The sequence below is a fragment of the Meles meles genome, chromosome 17 (genome assembly GCF_922984935.1).
Source record: "Meles meles chromosome 17, mMelMel3.1 paternal haplotype, whole genome shotgun sequence".
Classification (NCBI taxonomy): domain Eukaryota; kingdom Metazoa; phylum Chordata; class Mammalia; order Carnivora; family Mustelidae; genus Meles; species Meles meles.
The window spans coordinates 67,627,637-67,645,394 of NC_060082.1; the positions used below are offsets into that span (position 1 = coordinate 67,627,637).

Below are 17,758 nucleotides of genomic sequence, written 5' to 3' on the forward strand. Positions count from 1 at the left end.
ATCACTTTACAATTAAATTGTAAGAAGTCTCGTGAAAGTCAAATGATTACTATTTTATTCACACTTTTACAGCACAGAAAATGGAAAACTATCAATATGTTTTTCAGGATAGCATAACTTTGATACTCAAAATAAGACAAAGATAGCACACACACATGCACACACAAACCCTACAGAATGGTCTTACTTAAGAACAGACGTATAGGCAGGTGGAGAAAAGACAGATACCATAAGGTTTCAGTCATACATAAAATCTGAAAAAACAAATGAATAAACAAAAAAGAAAATTACATCTATAAATACAGAGAACAAAGTGATGGTTGCCAGAAGGGTGGGAGAGTAGAGGGTTGGGGAAAATCAGTGAAGGGGAGTGGGAGGTGCGGCTTCCTGTCACAGAATGACTAAATCATGGGAATAAAAGGCACAGCACAGGGAATATAGTCAGTGGCATTACAGTAGTGTTGTCCGGAGGTACATGGTGGCTGCACTCGTGGCGAGCTCAGAGATGGTGGATCACTGTTACACACCTGAAACTAATGCAACACTGTGTCAGCTATACGAAAAAAAATTCTTTTTAAAATGAATAGATATATGCAAATCTTACATGAAAGCTAACAAAGAGGGGTGCCCGGGTGGCTCAGTCGCTAAGCCATCTGCCTTTAGCTCAGGTCATGATCCCAGAGTCCTGGGATCCAGCCCTCTGGCTCCCTGCTCAGCGGGGAGTCTGCTGCTCTCTCTCCCTCTCCTGCTGCTTGTGTTCCCTCTCTCTCTGTCTCTTTGTCAAATAAATAAACTCTTTAAAAAAAAGCTAGCAAAGATGCCAAATTATTTAATTTTTATAATTGTGAAACAGAAAACCAAGGAGAAAACAAAAAAATAATCCATATCCCTACCATCTTTTCTAAAAAGCATATAAAGAAAAAACTGAAAATATAATCCTATACCCTATCCAGGCTCATCTCCCAGTGATAACCACTTCTTGCAGTGTGGTGCAAGTCTTCTAAGTCTTATTTATGTTTATAATTTCACATGTCAAAAATCTATTATGTGCTTTTTTTTAAAAAAGATTTGTCAGAAAGAGATGAGAAAGCACACAAGCAGGCAGAGAGGCAGGCAGAGGTGGAGAGAGAGGCAGGCTCCCTGCTGAGCAAGGAGCCCAATGAGGGACTCAATCCCAGGACCCTGGGATCATGACCTGAGCCAAAGGCAGAGGCTTTAACCCACTGAGCCACCCAGGCGCCCCCCTGTGTTTTTTTTTTAAGTGGGGAAAAAACCCCACTTAATTCATCATAGATCTATTTCTACATCATTACGTTTAGATATTTCTTTTCAACTAGCTGCAAAGTATGAGGTGCCTGGGTGGCTCTGTCAGTTAAGTGTCCGACTCTTGATTTTGAACATGGGCTCAGGGTCATGATCTCAGGGTTGCGAGACTGAGCCTCACATCACCCTCCTCTCTTAGTGGGGAGTTTGCTTGAGAGTCTCTCTCTCCCTCTCCCTCTGCTCCCCACCCTTACATGCTCGCTTGCTCTCAATCAATACATAAAGTAATAAAATCTTTTTTAAAAAAAGACCCAAATAGCTGCATAGTATTCTGTTCAGAGATACGTTAATTTATTAAATCCTCAACTGTGGATATTTAGCTTGGTTCCGGTATTGTTCTGCTCATTAACAGTGCTGTAGTGAACATGTTCAGTCTGCAGGAGAGTTTCTTAAGAGTGGAGTTTATGACTTGCTGGACGTTCAGAGTGAAATTTTTGGTTAAATGTGCAAAAATTAACCTCCCAAAAGATGTGTCAATTTCCAGTCCCTTCAACAGTAAGAGTGGATATTTACCACATCCCGACTAACACTGTACATGATTTATCTTAATTTTTCTTCAGATTAGTAATACACATGAGTACGTGTGGACATGTGTATATTCTGTGAATTTCCTGTTGTAGTCTTTTCTTTTTTCTTGGTTTTTTCTTCTTGTGTAGTATATTAGAGATTATAATCCTTTGTTATATGTCATAAATACATCTTCCTACACTGACAATATATTTTTTATGTTGCCTACGATGCCATTTATAGAAGTTTTTAGTTTTTAAAATCTTGGGATGGGCGATACCTTTTGAGGCAAGACACAAAAGCCATAAACTAAAAGAGAAAGCGTTGAGAAATTCGAGTGCACCTGTTGTCAGGTAACAGTGTACTGTAACCAAGTAGGGCATATTTTAGGAAGGAAATTATGGATAAGTAATAAACCCATTAATACATTACATCATCCATCACATCAATTGGTAGATAAAAAGAGAATATATGGTTATCTTAAAAGAGAAAAGTATTTCTTTTTAGTACAATTCATTTTCAAAATTCCTAATAAAATATTGAAAAACAGTATAAGTAGTATCTTCGGAAATACTGTAGGTATTTTAGTAGGTAAACCTACTGAAGTTAGAAACAAGCAAGTCTCCACTCTATGTGAAATAGCTTTGTTCTGAGAGTTCTAGCCAGTTTACTACGGTGAAAAGGAAGCGAGGTATAAGTCTTCACAAACTGGATATTTACGTTATAAACGTAAGAAATTTATAGTCTTCCTAAAGCAAAAACCTCGTAGAGAAATATAAAAGAAGGAATACAGGAATATATAAAATACTTCGAGCTGAACAAGAATATGTCTGATCTCTGGAGAGTACAGTACCGCTTTGCGCAGGACAAAAAGGATGACTTTGGCAAATGGAAACAAATCGGTATTTCTGGGTGGGCGGGACAACTGTTGCAAATACAGGCGTTCTTTGGCAAATGGAAACAAATACGATACTCCTGCATGGATTGACTAAATACTCTAAAGACCTGAGTTCCTCTAAATGTGTATTTAATGTAATTCCGCTGAAAGCTGGTGAGGATGTTACAAATAGGTGTCAGAATGGTTACTGTTGCTCTTAGTTGTTTAGGGCAGCGGAACTGTTGAATTTTCTGAGCGAACCCGGCGGCGGCTCTGGAGAGAAGGTTCCCACGTGACTGCGCCGGCGCCGCGTCCGGGGGAAACAGGTCGTTAGAACCGAGGAAGCGCGGGTTTAAGGGGCCGTCCGGGGCGTCGCGGCAGGTGCGCGGGCTCGGCCGGTGCGGGCTGAGGGAACCGCGGACCGAACTTCGGGTTGCGGCGGGGACGGGCGCGCCGAGCCGAAAGCAGCCGTGACAGCTCGCCGTGGGGACACCGGGGCGCCCGGGCCATGCAGCGAAGCTTGTTCTCAGCTGGCGAACGGAGGGAAGCGTGGGCAGGACTGAGCTCGTTTCAGGTCGGGAGAAGCCGTGAGGACGCCCGAGACCCAGACGGGGGGGCCCGGGGGTGTCCGAGGGCGGGGGCGGCGCCGCGACACCGCCGTGGGGCGCGCGGGACCCGGGAGCTCCCGCGGGAAGCCGCCGCGGTGGTCCCGACCCGCAGTGACGCTGCGGCGCGGAGCCGGTGGCCGGCGGCGAGGGGGCGCGGGGGAGCGGCCGGAAGGCGGACGGGGTCGTGCGTGAGGTGACCTGGCTGGGTCTGCGACAGGAGCGGAGACGGAGGCGGGGACGGGAGCGGTTTCGGGCGCGTCTTGCAGTGCGGATGGAGGGTCCCGCCGAGATTGAGGCGTGCGGGGCCGAGGAGGACACACAGGTTCTCCCGCCAGCGGCTTCGCGGTTGGTGGCGGCGCGCGGCGACGGCCCGGTCAGTCTTCAGGCGCAGACTGAGGCGCCTGCGGGACGCCGGGGGGAAGACGTGGAGCACTGACTGGAGAGATGTTGGCCGCTGCGTGTGGAGAACGCGGGGCTTAGGGCGGGGAAGACACGCGCTTTGTGGGATGTGGCGGGGGCGGTGCAGAGCGTCCCAGACGACGAGGGTCTACGGATCCGCGAGCTTCTCCGTGTAGCTCTATTGCTTGGGACGAGGATGGAGGCGACAGGTCGCTGCGGTCGCGGGGCCAGGTTGTCCGGGTGTCGACTGCGCCAGGCTGGAGCGGCGCCGGGGCGTGTGGGGGTGGAGGCGGCGCCGGGCTCTGCTGCTGCGCGTGCGCGTCCGCGGTGCGGCGGGAAGCGCAGAGCGGGTTCGGGCGGGGACGGCCGCGGCGCGCGGGAGAGCCAGGGTTTGGGTAAGAGGCGGCCCAAGCCAGAGAGCCTGGGAGGAGGGGTGTGCGGGAGGTTTTGTGTCCTTGAAGGGGAATGACAAGGAGTGAGTCGGCAGGGCTTGGGGGGTGGGTGCGGGCTTGCGAGGGGGGAGCGGGCCGCGGTGCTGTCGCGTCCGCAGAGCGCGTGTCCCGGTGACGCGAGCAGCTCGGCCGGGAGCGCCGCGGAGGTTCCACACGTGCGCCGCGGTGCGGTGCGGTGTCGTCTTCGGCTTGGAGCCTAGAGCGAACACTGGGAGCGCGTGAAGACGCGGACCGCCCCCGACGGAGTCTGTCCCCACACAGTCAGTCAGAAGGTGGCGAGATGGTGCTGGACGCCCCTTTGGAATCTTTATTTCCTCCTTTTGCTTTCTTTGGAGTCTGTCTCAAAAGTTATCCTTCACGAGAAGTCACGTAAGAACTAGTGTTCGAGGAACTTGTGTGGATTTTGTCCACCGCCGAAGCTCAGCAACAGTGCGACTGCGCAGTCGGTGCACTGGGCTGCTTGGCGCGGGGGGATCCCGGGCTGCGCCGGGTATTCTGCGGCACGTGGTGCCTCTGGTCCTGCGAGTGTCGGTTTCCAGCGCGTGTCTTCAGGATGTACATTCCGGAACGACCCATCTTACGCGGGGTACAACAACCTTTTAGGTGACTGAAGTTTTACTGCCATTTGAGGGGACAGAAGTGCCTTCCTCTTCGCTGTGAGCTCTGCCTCTCCGGGTGGCTGAGGTAGATCCAGTGTGTGTGCGCACGCGCACGCTCCGTGTGGAGACCGACGTAAGCACACGTGTTTGTCCGGGTGACCGCTGCGTGCACAGTGCCGCACGCCTGGTGTTCTGCACTGCACGTAGTGGTAATGGCGGTGCGGGAGAGCCGCTTGATAGTGCGGCTAACGGTTTGTGCCTTTACGGGTTTCCCCGGATGGTCTGCGAATCACTGGGAAATTGGGGTTAGACCTTCTGTCACCATGTATGGGCCTGTTTTCGTTTTGGTTTGGCTCCATCTGTTCTAAAGTATGATGCATGTACATTCAGGACTGTGTCTCACGGGTGAATGACGTGTTCACGTTATGAAACGTCCCTCTTATCCTGAAGTCCACTTTGTTTGATGTTATTCAAGCCGTTCCAGCTTTCTTACACTTGACCTCCGCATCGTCGTATCCATTTTAGAGCTTGTTTATCCATCTCTAAGGACTTACCTGTGCAAACAGCATGTAGCTGTATCTTCCCAGTCCAGAATTTGTATTTAATCGTGATTATTGATGTGGTAGGTTTTAAGTTTACCACTTGATATTTGTTTTATATTTGTTCCATTTCTTTTTAGCTCCATTACTCAACTTTTTCTGCCTTCTTATGGAGTAATCAAGTATTTAAAAAATATTCCCTTTTATCTTCTTATGTAAAGGCTTTCCATAAGCTATTAGCTATGCCTCATTGAATTATTTTTTAAATCATTGCTTTAGGGATTATAATATTTATCCCCGAATGTATCAGAAATATATATTTTTTAAAAGATTTTATTCATTTATTTGACAGAGATCACAAGTAAGCAGAGAGACAGGCAGAGAGAGGGGGAAGCAGGCTCCCCGCTGAGCAGAGAGCCCGAAGGGGATGGAAGGGGGGGCTTGATCCCAGGGCCCTGGGATCATGACCTGAGCTAAAGGCAGAGGCTTTAACCCCCTGAGCCACCCAGGTGCCCCCAGAGGTATATTTTTTGAAGGATTTATTTTTAGTGGATATGGAATTTGGGGCTGACAGTTTTTTTTCTTTCAGCAGTTTAAAGATAGTGTTTTAGTGTCAGTGATTTTTCTAACACCCATTGTTTCTGGTTAGAAAGTCAGCTGTAATTCTTATCATTGCTTTCTTGTACGTAATGTCCTTTTTTTCTGTGGCTGCTATAAACTTTTTCTGGCTTTGGATTTCAATGGTTTGTTATATGAATAATATATCATATGCTTTTCTTTGAATTTGCCTAACTTGGGCTTTCCTGAGCTGCTCAGATCTGTAGGTTGATGTTTGTACCAAATTTGAGAAATTTTTGCCATTATTTTTACAATTTCCCTTTTTTTCCCCCCCTCCATTTTCTTGCTCTTTTTATTATGGAAGCCCAATTTCACATATATTAGAAGACTTGCTATTATTTCACATTTTACTAAGGTTTTGTTAAAATTAAAAGGTAAAAATTATTTTTCTTTGTTCAGTTTGCATAATTTCTGTTGATCTGCCTTTGGCATTGATACTTTTTTCTGCTGCATCCTGTTTACTATTAAGCCCATTCATAGAATTTAGGATGTTTTGTTTAAGTTTACATTTTTGTATGTGTGATCTAAGTCTTTTTCTTTTTTTAGCTTTATTGAGGTGTAATTGAAAAATTGTAAGATATTTGAAGTGTTCAACATGGTAATTTGATACACATATACATACTGAAAGGATTCTCCCCTTAACATGTCCATCACCTCACATATTTACTCCTTTTTTTCTTTTGATAGAAAGATTAAGTTTACTCTCTTGGCAAATTTCACTTATATAATACAGTGTTATCATCTATAGTCACCATGTTAAACATTAGATCCTCAGACATTTTTCATCTTAAAACAGCAAGTTTGTACCCTTTTCCCACCCTCTCCCTCTTTCTTCCACCCCTCAAGCCCAGGTAACCACTACTCTTACTCTTTCTAGGAGTTCATCTTCCTTCCCTCCTTCCCTTTCTTGCCCTCTCCCTCCGCCCTTCCTTCCTTCCCTCTACTCTTCTTTCCTTCCCTCCTCCTTTTCTTCCCTCTCTCCTCCCTCCCTGCCTGCCTGCCTTCTTTCCTTCTTCTCTCTTTTTTGATAATACCTATCTTAACAGTAGTTTATGGTCTTTTGATTTGCATTTCCTTGATAATTAATGATACTGATGATCTTTTCATGTTGCCTTATTGGATATGTGGTTTACACTTATTTTCTCCCATTCCACAGATTGTCTTTTCATCTTTTTGAAAGTTTCCTTTGCTAAGCAGAACCTTTCGTTTGTCTTTTACTTATTTTTGTTTATATTGCCTTTGCTGTCAAATCCAAAAAAATTATTTCTAAGAACAATATCAAGGAGCTTATTGTAATGTTTCCTTTTAGGAGTCCTTCAGGTTACACTCAAGTCCTTAATCTGTTTTGAGTTGTTTACTTTTTGTAGAGTGTATGGTAGAGGTCCATTTTCATTCTTTTGCATGTTGTGATCCAGTTTTCCCAAATCCATTAATTGAAGAGACTATCCTTCCCCCCCCCCCTTTTTTTTTGGTAACTTTGTTAAAAATTAGTTTGCCATGTACACATGAGGTTGTTTCTGAGCTCTCTCTTCTGTTCGTTCCATTAATCTGTGCATCTGTTTTTTATGGCAATACCATACAAGTTTCTGTTTTGGCTTAGTTTAAGTTTATTTTATCTGATATAAGCATAGTTAACCCTGTTCTTTTTTAGCTTCTATTTACATGGAATATCTTTTTCCACCTCTTTGGTTTCAGTTTTTGTGTGTCCCAGAGCGGAATTTAGTCTCTTTGGGCAGCATGTAATTGGGACTTGCTTTTCTATTCATTCAGCTGTAGGCCGTTTGCATTACAGTAGTCATTGATCGGTGTGGAAATACTTTGTTAAATGTTGTCTTGTTGTTTTGTAGTTACTTTGTCCCCTTGTTCCACTCTCATCCTTCCCCTTTGTGATGGTTTTCTGTAGTAACGCTTTGATTCTCACTCTTTACCTTTGGTGTATCTACGAGTGTTTGCTTTCTGATTGCAATGAGACGTTCAGAAACAGCTTGTACTGATAACAGTCTGTTGTAGTTGTAACCTTCATGCCAGAGTTAGGCGTGATCTGGAGTGTACTGATATTAACTCTGTATTTATTTTTGCCAGTGAGTTTTATACTTTCGTATAGTTTTTGCTACTAATTTAGCATCCTTTTCTTTCATTACAACATTTCTCATAAGGCCAGTTGAGTGGTGATAAATACCTTTGGCTTTTGTTCAACTGAAAAGCTCTTATTTCTCCTCAATTCTGCTGGACATCTTTGCGAGGTAGTGTAATTTTGCAGGCTATATGGAAGCCAGACCCTCTGGCACAGCTGGGAAGGGATGTGGTTAAGCCCCTTCCAACAAGAAACTGGGAGATGGGTGTTTTTTTTCATGTTCTCTTTGCACTGGGTCCAGATGTATATCGGCAGGGGGGTATTCCTGTGCCCATTAAGATCTCCTTATTTAATTGCTACCATCTTGTGGGACTCATGAATGGAAGTTCCAGTGGCTATCAGAACCAGGTGACCTAGGAACTTGTTCCTTAGGTGCAGCCATAGAAGTTTGGGTGCAACAGATGTTTGTAAATGTCCTTCATGGGAGATACTGGCTACTTGGAGCAGGTGACAGGGAGACAGCAGCAGAGGGGTCAACAGCTTTCTTGATCCTTAGGGAAGATGAAGCCTTTAGATGCACTCTAAATTAGAGGCCTGACCCTCAAGCAGCAGTTTTTCAAGTATGCATATGGGCCTCTTCCAGGGAAAGAATGGGAGATGGGTTTTTTTGTTTTGTTTTGTTTTGTTTTGTTTTGTTTTTTTTTTGGTCTATTCCTTCTGTGCTGAGTCCTGGGATGATAGCCAGTTAAGAACTCCTTCTTTGTGTATTACTGTGACCACTGCTTTGAAATACTCTATCTCCAGATATCCAATAACGTATTCTCCCTCACTTTCTGTCTGCCTACCACCTTCCTCCTCATCTAGAATAACACTGCCCAGTACAACTTTCTGGGATGATGGAGATGAGATGCCCTATATCTGCACTGTCCAATGAAGTAGTCGCTAGTCACAGTGTGGCTCTTAAGCACATGAAATGTAGCTAATGTGACTGAGGTACTGAATTTTTAACTTTGTTTAAATAGCTACATGTGGCTAGTGGTCACTCTGTTGGTCACTCTACTGGACAGTGCAATCACAGAATATATGAGAGAGAGAAACTTGTTTTTTTTCCCCACTGATGCAATCTACATGCCTATAGATACTCTGTAGTAGATACTCTGTAAATGTAAATATCTGCTGAATCAGTAAAGAAACAGATACCAGGTGACCCTGTTCACCCCTGAATCCTTGTCTCTTTCAATCTGTAATTCCAGAATGAACACTTTTTGGTCATCTCCAGCCATTCCCAGACTTCTAGGTATTCAGCAATGGTCCTTTAGGTCATCCGTGGGTTATCTTCACAGGCTTCAGCATTGTACATCAAAGATCGTAAGGTTACGTAAATTATATAAATTAAACTGGAACATACTTGGCAATGTAATAGATAAAGCAAAGTACAGGGATACCTGGGTGGCTCAGTCAGTTAAGCATATGCCTTCGGCTCAGGTTATGATCCCAGGGTTCTGGGATAGAACCCCACTGGGAGCCTGCTTCTCCTGTTCCTTCCCCGTCATGCTCTCTCTCTCTCTCTCGCTTGCTATCTCTGTCTCTCTTTCTCAAATAAATAAAATCTTAAAAAAAAAAAAAAAGGAAAATGCAAGATATAGGAAATGGTCCTTCCTATCATTGAGTTTCTGTTTGGGAAAGGTATTAAATGAATGCATCCTTTCCTTTCTGTTTTGGCCAGGCATCCAATTAATGAGGCATGCTTTCCCCTAGCCCCAAATCTGTCCCTTTGCTCTCTTTATTCTCCCAAATAAGAGCTCTTTCAACTTTTGAAAATTCCCTGAAGATAGTATCCATCATGACTTTCGAGGAACCATAAAATAAGCTACTCCGACTAGCTTCCACTTATGACAAAATCATCATGGCTGTTATGAGTAAGTTTTTATGGCTGTAAATGCTTATGGGCACCTTCCATAAGAGTAGTTATAGTTTGGAGAGGGGCTTGGCAGTTAGATGCTCTTAAAAGTTAAAAACAAGGGTAGAGGGTGCTTGGGTTGCTCAGTGGGTTGGACCTCTGCCTTCGTCTCGGGTCATGATCTCAGTGTCCTGGGATCGAGGCCCGCATTGGGCTCTCTGCTCAGTGGGGAGCCTCCTTCCCCCTCTCTCTCTGCCTGACTCTCTGCCTACTTGTGACCTCTCTCTCTCTCAAATAAATAAATAAAATCTTAAAAAAGTAAAAACAAGGGTAGAATTTTTTTTTTTTTATATTTTATTTCTTTATTTGACAGATCACAAGTAGGCAGAGAGGCAAGCAGAGAGAGAGGGGGAAATCGGCTCTCCGCTGAGCAGAGCGAACAAGAGTAGAATTTAAAAGAAAGGATGAATAACAGTATTGGATCATAAGTTGTCAAACTGCATTCCAGGGAGCTCTTTTAGGAATGGTTACAAAGACCTTGACTCCATTCATATTATCTATCCCAATCTTTCTTCAACCCTGTTTTATTTTTTTGTGCCACTGTAAAAAATTATTTTGTCAAAGAGCTCCTTGTTGAAAAGTTTGCAAATCACTGCAAAAGCCTTCATCATTTATTGATTACCTCAATAAGTCTTGAAAGATGGCAAATGGCAGTGAATTCAGTGTTGAGTTTTCTGACAGAGGTCCATCAGTGCTCCTGATTCAAGGGCGATCTGTTGTGTTTGGCTACTAGGAGTACAGGGAGTGAAAAATTGATGAGTGGAACATGTAGGGTCCTATAGGCAGGACCTCAAAAAGTAATTTTGGTTCATTTAAACAAAGCTTGTTTTTGTAATCAGCAGGAAAACAGAGATCCACAGCAAGCTTTTCGATTATGGCTTAAAAAAAAGCATGAAGAACAGTTAAAAGAAAGAAAGACAGAAGAACTACGAAAGCAAGAGGAATGCTTATTCTTCCTTCAAGGCACAGAGGGCCGTGAGCGGGCCTTCAAACAGTGAGTCACAGGCCGGGCAAACTTCCCCTCTCCTCACAGTCCTTTCAGAGACTTTGGTAGTCAATAAAGGTTGAAAATAAATCCCACAAAAAGTTTATCTCTGATAATACATATCTGATCAATTTTAAACCCACACTTTCAAAACTGTGTGAGAAAATTCTTTCGCTCCATAATTTGTATAATATCTATATGCCATTCTTTCTTCAAGATATTTTCAATACCAAAATTATTTTATATTTTACCAGTGTGATAACCTTTGATAGCCTACCATTTATTTGTTAGTTATTTTGTTCATTTTTTAGAGAAATGGGTCAACGATAGTGTACAGCTACTCTTACATACTCCTCAGAAAAACTGAATAGAGTCTCACTTCCCAAGAAATATTCATCTATAAAGAAAGTTAGGCTGAGAAGGAAGATCTGTTATCAGCCAAACTGAAAGAGAGATTTAGGCAGACACTGGTAATTTAAGGCAAACCTGATCTTTTCAGTTACCTGGTTGAGACTTTCCGTTACCTGCCTAATTGTGAGGAAACAGACCTGCCTTTGTAATTTTGCCAGCAATCCTTGGGAGAGGTAGAGAATATTGAACCCAGTTGCTTTAAGTTCCTTTCTTTCTTTCCTATCTTTTTCTTTCTTTGTTTCTTTACTCCTTTCTTCCTTTAAAAAAAATATAAATATAAGAGAAGCAATGAGTGTGCATTGTGGAAATGGCGGGGGATAAAGTCACATTTTCATCACCTAGAAATCACTGTCAGTACCTTAGTCCATATCTTTTACATAGTTCTCTATACATTGTAGTTTTGAAATGTAAATTGAGATACTGTATACTATTCTGTAATCTGCTTATTTTTATTAATAATCTCATCTAATATCTCATCTAGTACCATAATGATACTTTCCCAATGGACCTCTCAGTGACAAGGGTCAGTCTGCTCAAATCATGTCCAGTTCGGGGCCACAACATTGGCTTATGATGCTTAAGTCTTAAGTCTCTTCTCCTCTGACGCTTAGTTGTTCCGGGTCATTTCTGAAAACAACGGGTACATACACAGATGCAGTCCATGCACTTTCTTGTGTGTGTGTATAGTCACTTGAGTTATTTTACCGAAGCAAGGTTTATAAATTCAAATTTGTTTGAATGTGGATTCTTCCTTCATGTTTTTGGATTTTTTATGCTTAGGCTTATATTTCCATTTTTTAAAAAAAATATTTATTTGACAGAGAGAAATCACAACTAGGCAGAGAGGCAGGCAGAGAGAGAAGGGGAAGCAGGCTCCCTGCGGAGCAGAGAGCCCAATGCGGGGCTTGATCCCAGGACCCTGGGATCATGACCTGAGCCGAAGGCAGAGGCTTTAACCCACTGAGCCACCCAGGCGCCCCCTTATATTTCCATTTTAAGGAAGAACTGTTTTATGCACTAAAATGCATTGTTGGTAGTGTCCCTACAACAAGAGGAAGGCAACATTTCTGCATGCTGGGATTCTTAACCTAATCGAGTCATGTTTTGGAATACAGTTAGTTGCAAAAAATATGTTAATTGGAATCTATCAAATACTTCTTTGCTTAGAAAATCATATTTTAAAAAAGAATAGGGCCTATAGCACCTGTAAAATATTGTGTCTATTACTCAAAATTCAGGTTTTCTTAGTTGGCAGTCTCATTTTTAAGACAAACTTGGTTTTAAGTATTTGATTGCAAATGTGACTGTGTTTTCTTATGTGAGCCTATGGGATAAACCTGAAATTTTCATTAGTACTTTAATAATTTTTTTGTGACTGCAGCATTTCAATGTAAAGAAATTCAAATTCCTTTAATAGTCTATAGCAGTAGCTTTATGTAAAGAAGAGTATTCACATTGGTACTTACCAGATCTGATCACATCTCTTTCTACAGATGGCTGCGAAGGAAACGGATTGAAAAACTAGCAGAGCAACAAGCTGTCAGAGAAAGAACTAGACAGCTCCGACTGGAAGCAAAGCATTCTAAACAACTGCAGAGCCACCTGTATATGTCAGAAGCCAAAGCATTTCGTTTTACTGATCATTATAACTGAGAGTATCTATTAAACACTTCATTTGGAAGCTGCTGTTCTCAAAATTTTAGATATCATTTCTTATGGCCTATGCTTTGGTCATACTCTAAATTATGGAAATCCTTTTTATCTTTTGGAGATACTGACAGTGAATTTCTTTTTTTTTTTAAACACTAAACAAAATAAATGTCTTCTCTCGCAGCGTTGTATTGTGTTATACCATCTCGTAGTCCATGCAACAAATTGAACAATAAATGAGCTCTAGATTCCTTTACTTCTAAATTATTTTAGTATTTCTAGCTTGAAAGAACCCAAGAAAGGAACAGATTTCTAGTCTGAGTTTCTATTATTGTTTAAAAAAAGAACAGATTTCTGTTCTTAGTTTCTATTCTTAAAAAAGAGATCTTTCGGGGCGCCTGGGTGACTCAGTGGGTTAAGCCTCTGCCTTCGGCTCAGGTCATGATCTCAGGGTCTGGGATGGAGCCCCACATTGGGCTCTCTGCTCTGCAGGGAGCCTGCTTCCCCTTCTCTCTCTGCCTGCCTCTCTGCCTACTGGTGGTCTCTCTCTCTCTGTCAAATAAATAAATAAAATCTTTAAAAGAAATAGATCTATTATTAAAAAAGATCGCAGTAGAATGTTTCATGGAGCTGAGGCATGACCTCTTAAACAAGCCTGGTTCAAGGCCTTATACAAAATCCCATTTATGACAACTTTGAATTTGAATAACTGGCAAACTAAGAAATAGGGTAGCCTTACTTTCTCATGTTCTTAAAAAAAAAAGGTAATAATTATGCATCCAATTTTGCTCTATTACAAAACTAACTAGCTCTTAGAGTTTATAATGTGCATGGTAATGTTGTAAGTGCTTTACATAAATAATCTGACATAATCCTCATAACAACCCTATTGGTCTTGTGTTGCAGATGAAGAAACTAACGTACAGAGGGAGCAGTTTACTTGAAGACTCTGATCTGTATAATTGCAAAATTTTCTTTAGGCATATTATAAACTTTATAAACCGTGGTCAATATTGTGAAGTCTTTAAGACTATACAGGAGGCTGATGTGTGGAGGAACGGTATTCTTGATACGTATAAGAGCACTGAAAGGGTGGAAAACAAAGGTGAACACAAGTAGGACAGAGACTGGAGAATCATGTAGGAGTTCTGTTAAAGCCTCAAGGACAAGGTTCTTGCCAGTTGGCTGTTTGTACCTTTAACCACTTGACCCTGAATGAGAAAACAGAGCTACTCAGTCCAGTCTGGACTTCTTATAGCACTTTCAGCACATGCCAGACCATTTAATTTTTCATTATTTAACTAGTCTTGTGTTGTTTAAAGTTATCTTTAATAATGAGAACCAATTTGACATTTAAATATTCCACAATTTTTCCAAAAAAGCTGTTGCAGTTTTGATAGAGATTGCAGTGAATCTGTAGATTGTTTTGGGTAGCACTGCTGTTTTAATAAATTGTCCTGCAATCCATAACACAGGATTTCTTTTCATTTAGTGCAACAAAATTTTGCAGTTTCGCTGGACAGGTCTTTCACCTCTTTGGTTAAACTGATTCGCAGTTATTTTCTTCTTTTGGATTCTAGTGCAAATGTGCAAATGGAATTATCTTAATTTGCTTTTGGGTTGTAAATTCAAAATCAAACACAAATGAATTTTGTGCATTAATAAACTGTGCAACTTTGCTGGCTTTATCAGCACTAGGTTTTTTTGTTTTTTGTTTTTGTAGATTCCTTGGAATTTTCTATATATGGGATAATATTACCTGCAAATTGAGATGGTTTTATTTCTTCCTTTCCAAATCAAATTCCTTTTCTTTCTTTCTTGGCTGATTACTTTGGCTAAGATTTCCAGTAGAATGTAGAGTAGTAGTGGTGAAAGTGGGCCTTCTTGTCTTGTTCTTGATCTTGGAAGAAAAGCTTTTAGTCTTTCACTGTTGAGTACGATGTTAGCTGTGGGGTTTTCCATCAACGCCCTTTATAAAGTTGAGGAAATTCTATTCTTATTCCTCTATTCTATTTTTATGAGTGTTTTTTTTTTTTTTGAAGGTTTTATTTATTTATTTGACAGACAGCGAGAGAGGGAACACAAGTGGGGAAGCAGGAGAAGGAGAAGCAGGCTCCCTGCTGAGCAGGGAGCCGGATGTGGGAACTTGATCCCAGGACCCTGGGGTCATGACCTAAGCTGAAGTCAGAGGCTTAATGACTGAGCTGGTCAGGCACCCCTTTCTGAGTGTTTTTACCATAAATGGGTGTTGGATTTTATCAAATGCTCTTCCTGTATCAGGCGAAATGATCACGTTGTTTTCCTTTTTTGTTCTATTATGTGTGTGTGCGTATATTACATTGATTTTATGTTGAACGACCCTTGCATTCCTGATAGAAATACCACGTGGTCATGAAGTGTATAACCTTTTTTCTATGCTATTGCAGTTTGCCAGTAATGTGTTAGGAATTTTTTCGTCTATATTCTTAAGAATATATGGTATTGGAAAGTTTTATTACTGATCTAATCTCTTTGTTATAGGCCTGTTCACATTTTCTGTTCCTTCTTGAGTCAGTTTTGCTAATTTGTGTATTTCTAGGGATTTATCCATTTCATCCAGTACATTTAAAATTATTAAGTACAATTATTCCTTTTTTTTTCCTTTTAACTTAAGGTTGGTAATAATTTCCTAACTTTCATTTCTGATTTTTGTTATTCACATCTTTTTTTTTTTTTTGGTCACTCTGGCTGTAGGATTGTCAATTTTGTGGATCTTTCCAAAGAACCAACTTTTGATTTCCTTGATACTGTTTTTCTGTTCTCTATTTTCTCTCGGCTCTAATTTTGATATCCTTTCTTCTGCTAGCTTTGGGCTTAGTTTGCTCTTTTATTCCTAGTTCCCTACGGCATAATGTTAGGTTGTTGATTTGAGATCTTTTTAGTTTTTTTTGTTTAGCTAATTATTTGTTATTACTATTATTGACACAAACCAACCATTGCAGAAATGTGCCATTAGTTTGTGGTTATGAATGTATGCACAATTTTGTGTGTGTGATTATAGAACATATATATGTATATAAAACTTACCATTTTGACCAATTTTTTCATCATGACCAATATTTAAGTGTATGATTAAGTGGCATTAAGAACATTTATACCATGCCGTCACCACTTTCCATCTGCAGAATTATCCTCATCCCAATGGGAAGTCTGTGTCCATTAAGAACTCTCTATTCGGGGCGCCTGGGTGGTTCAGTCAAGTGTCTGCCTTCAGCTCAGGTTATGATCCCAGGGTCCTGGAATTGAGTCCCACATCAAGCTCCTTGCTCAGCAGAGACCCTGCCTTTCCCTTTGCCTACTGTTCCCCATTGCCTGTGCTCTCTGACAAATAAGCAGAATCTTAAAAAAAGAACCCCCCCCCCCAAACTTTCCGTTTGGCCTTCCCTTGACCCCTGTTAACCACTATTCTGTCACTATGAATTTGGTTTATTTCATGTACCTACACTCTTTGTCCTTTTTTCCAACTTATTTCATTTAGTGTAATGTATTAAAGGTTCATTTATGCTGTAGCATAATCAGACTTTCAGTCCTTTTTAAGGCTGATACTCCATTGCATGTGATACATTTTGTTTATCCATTTATCCATCAAAGGATGCCTGTGTTATTTCCACCTTTTTTTTTTTTAATTTTTTTTCCCTTTTTATTTATTTATTTATTTTTTCAGCGTAACAGTATTCATTCTTTTTGCACAACACCCAGTGCTCCATGCAAAACGTGCCCTCCCCATCACCCACCACCTGTTCCCCCAACCTCCCACCCCTGACCCTTCAAAACCCTCAGGTTGTTTTTCAGAGTCCATAGTCTCTTATGGTTCGCTTCCCCTCCCCAATGTCCATAGCCCGCTCCCCCTCTCCCAATCCCACCTCCCCCAAGCAACCCCCAGTTTGTTTTGTGAGATTAAGAGTCATTTATGGTTTGTCTCCCTCCCAATCCCATCTTGTTTCATTTATTCTTCTCCTATCCCCCTACCCCCCCATGTTGCTTCTCCATGTCCTCATATCAGGGAGATCATATGATAGTTGTCTTTCTCCGATTGACTTATTTCACTAAGCATGATACGCTCTAGTTCCATCCACGTCGTCGCAAATGGCAAGATTTCATTTCTTTTGATGGCTGCATAGTATTCCATTGTGTATATATACCACATCTTCTTTATCCATTCATCTGTTGATGGACATCTAGGTTCTTTCCATAGTCTGGCTATTGTAGACATTGCTGCTATAAACATTCGGGTACATGTGCCCCTTCGGATCACTATGTTTGTATCTTTAGGGTAAATACCCAGTAGTGCAATTGCTGGGTCATAGGGTAGTTCTATTTTCAACATTTTGAGGAACCTCCATGCTGTTTTCCAGAGTGGTTGGACCAGCTTGCATTCCCACCAACAGTGGAGGAGGGTTCCCCTTTCTCCACATCCTCTCCAGCATCTGTCATTTCCTGACTTGTTAATTTTAGCCATTCTGACTGGTGTGAGGTGATATCTCATTGTGGTTTTGATTTGTATTTCCCTGATGCCGAGTGACGTGGAGCACTTTTTCATGTGTCTGTTGGCCATCTGGATGTCTTCTTTGCAGAAATGTCTGTTCATGTCCTCTGCCCATTTCTTGATTGGATTGTTTGTTCTTTGGGTGTTGAGTTTGAGAAGTTCCTTATAGATTTTGGATACTAGCCCTTTATCTGATATGTCGTTTGCAAATATCTTCTCCCATTCTGTCAG

General features: G+C 41.7%; 1 protein-coding gene across 3 annotated transcripts in view; it reads left to right on the plus strand.

Annotated features, from left to right (window-relative positions):
• The window catches only part of CCDC181 (coiled-coil domain containing 181), a 35,047-nt gene extending 21,862 nt beyond the window's left edge, over nucleotides 1-13,185 (plus strand). For 2 of the 3 annotated variants that reach the window (XM_045983182.1, XM_045983184.1), the window contains 2 exons: nucleotides 10,796-10,950; nucleotides 12,846-13,185. In XM_045983182.1, the coding sequence (XP_045839138.1) occupies nucleotides 10,796-10,950; nucleotides 12,846-13,005 (315 nt within the window). In that variant the 3' untranslated portion in view covers nucleotides 13,006-13,185. The remainder of the gene's footprint in view (nucleotides 1-10,795; nucleotides 10,951-12,845) is intronic. The other variant, XM_045983183.1, reaches the window with a different exon arrangement.
• The last annotated feature ends 4,573 nt before the right edge of the window (nucleotides 13,186-17,758 follow it).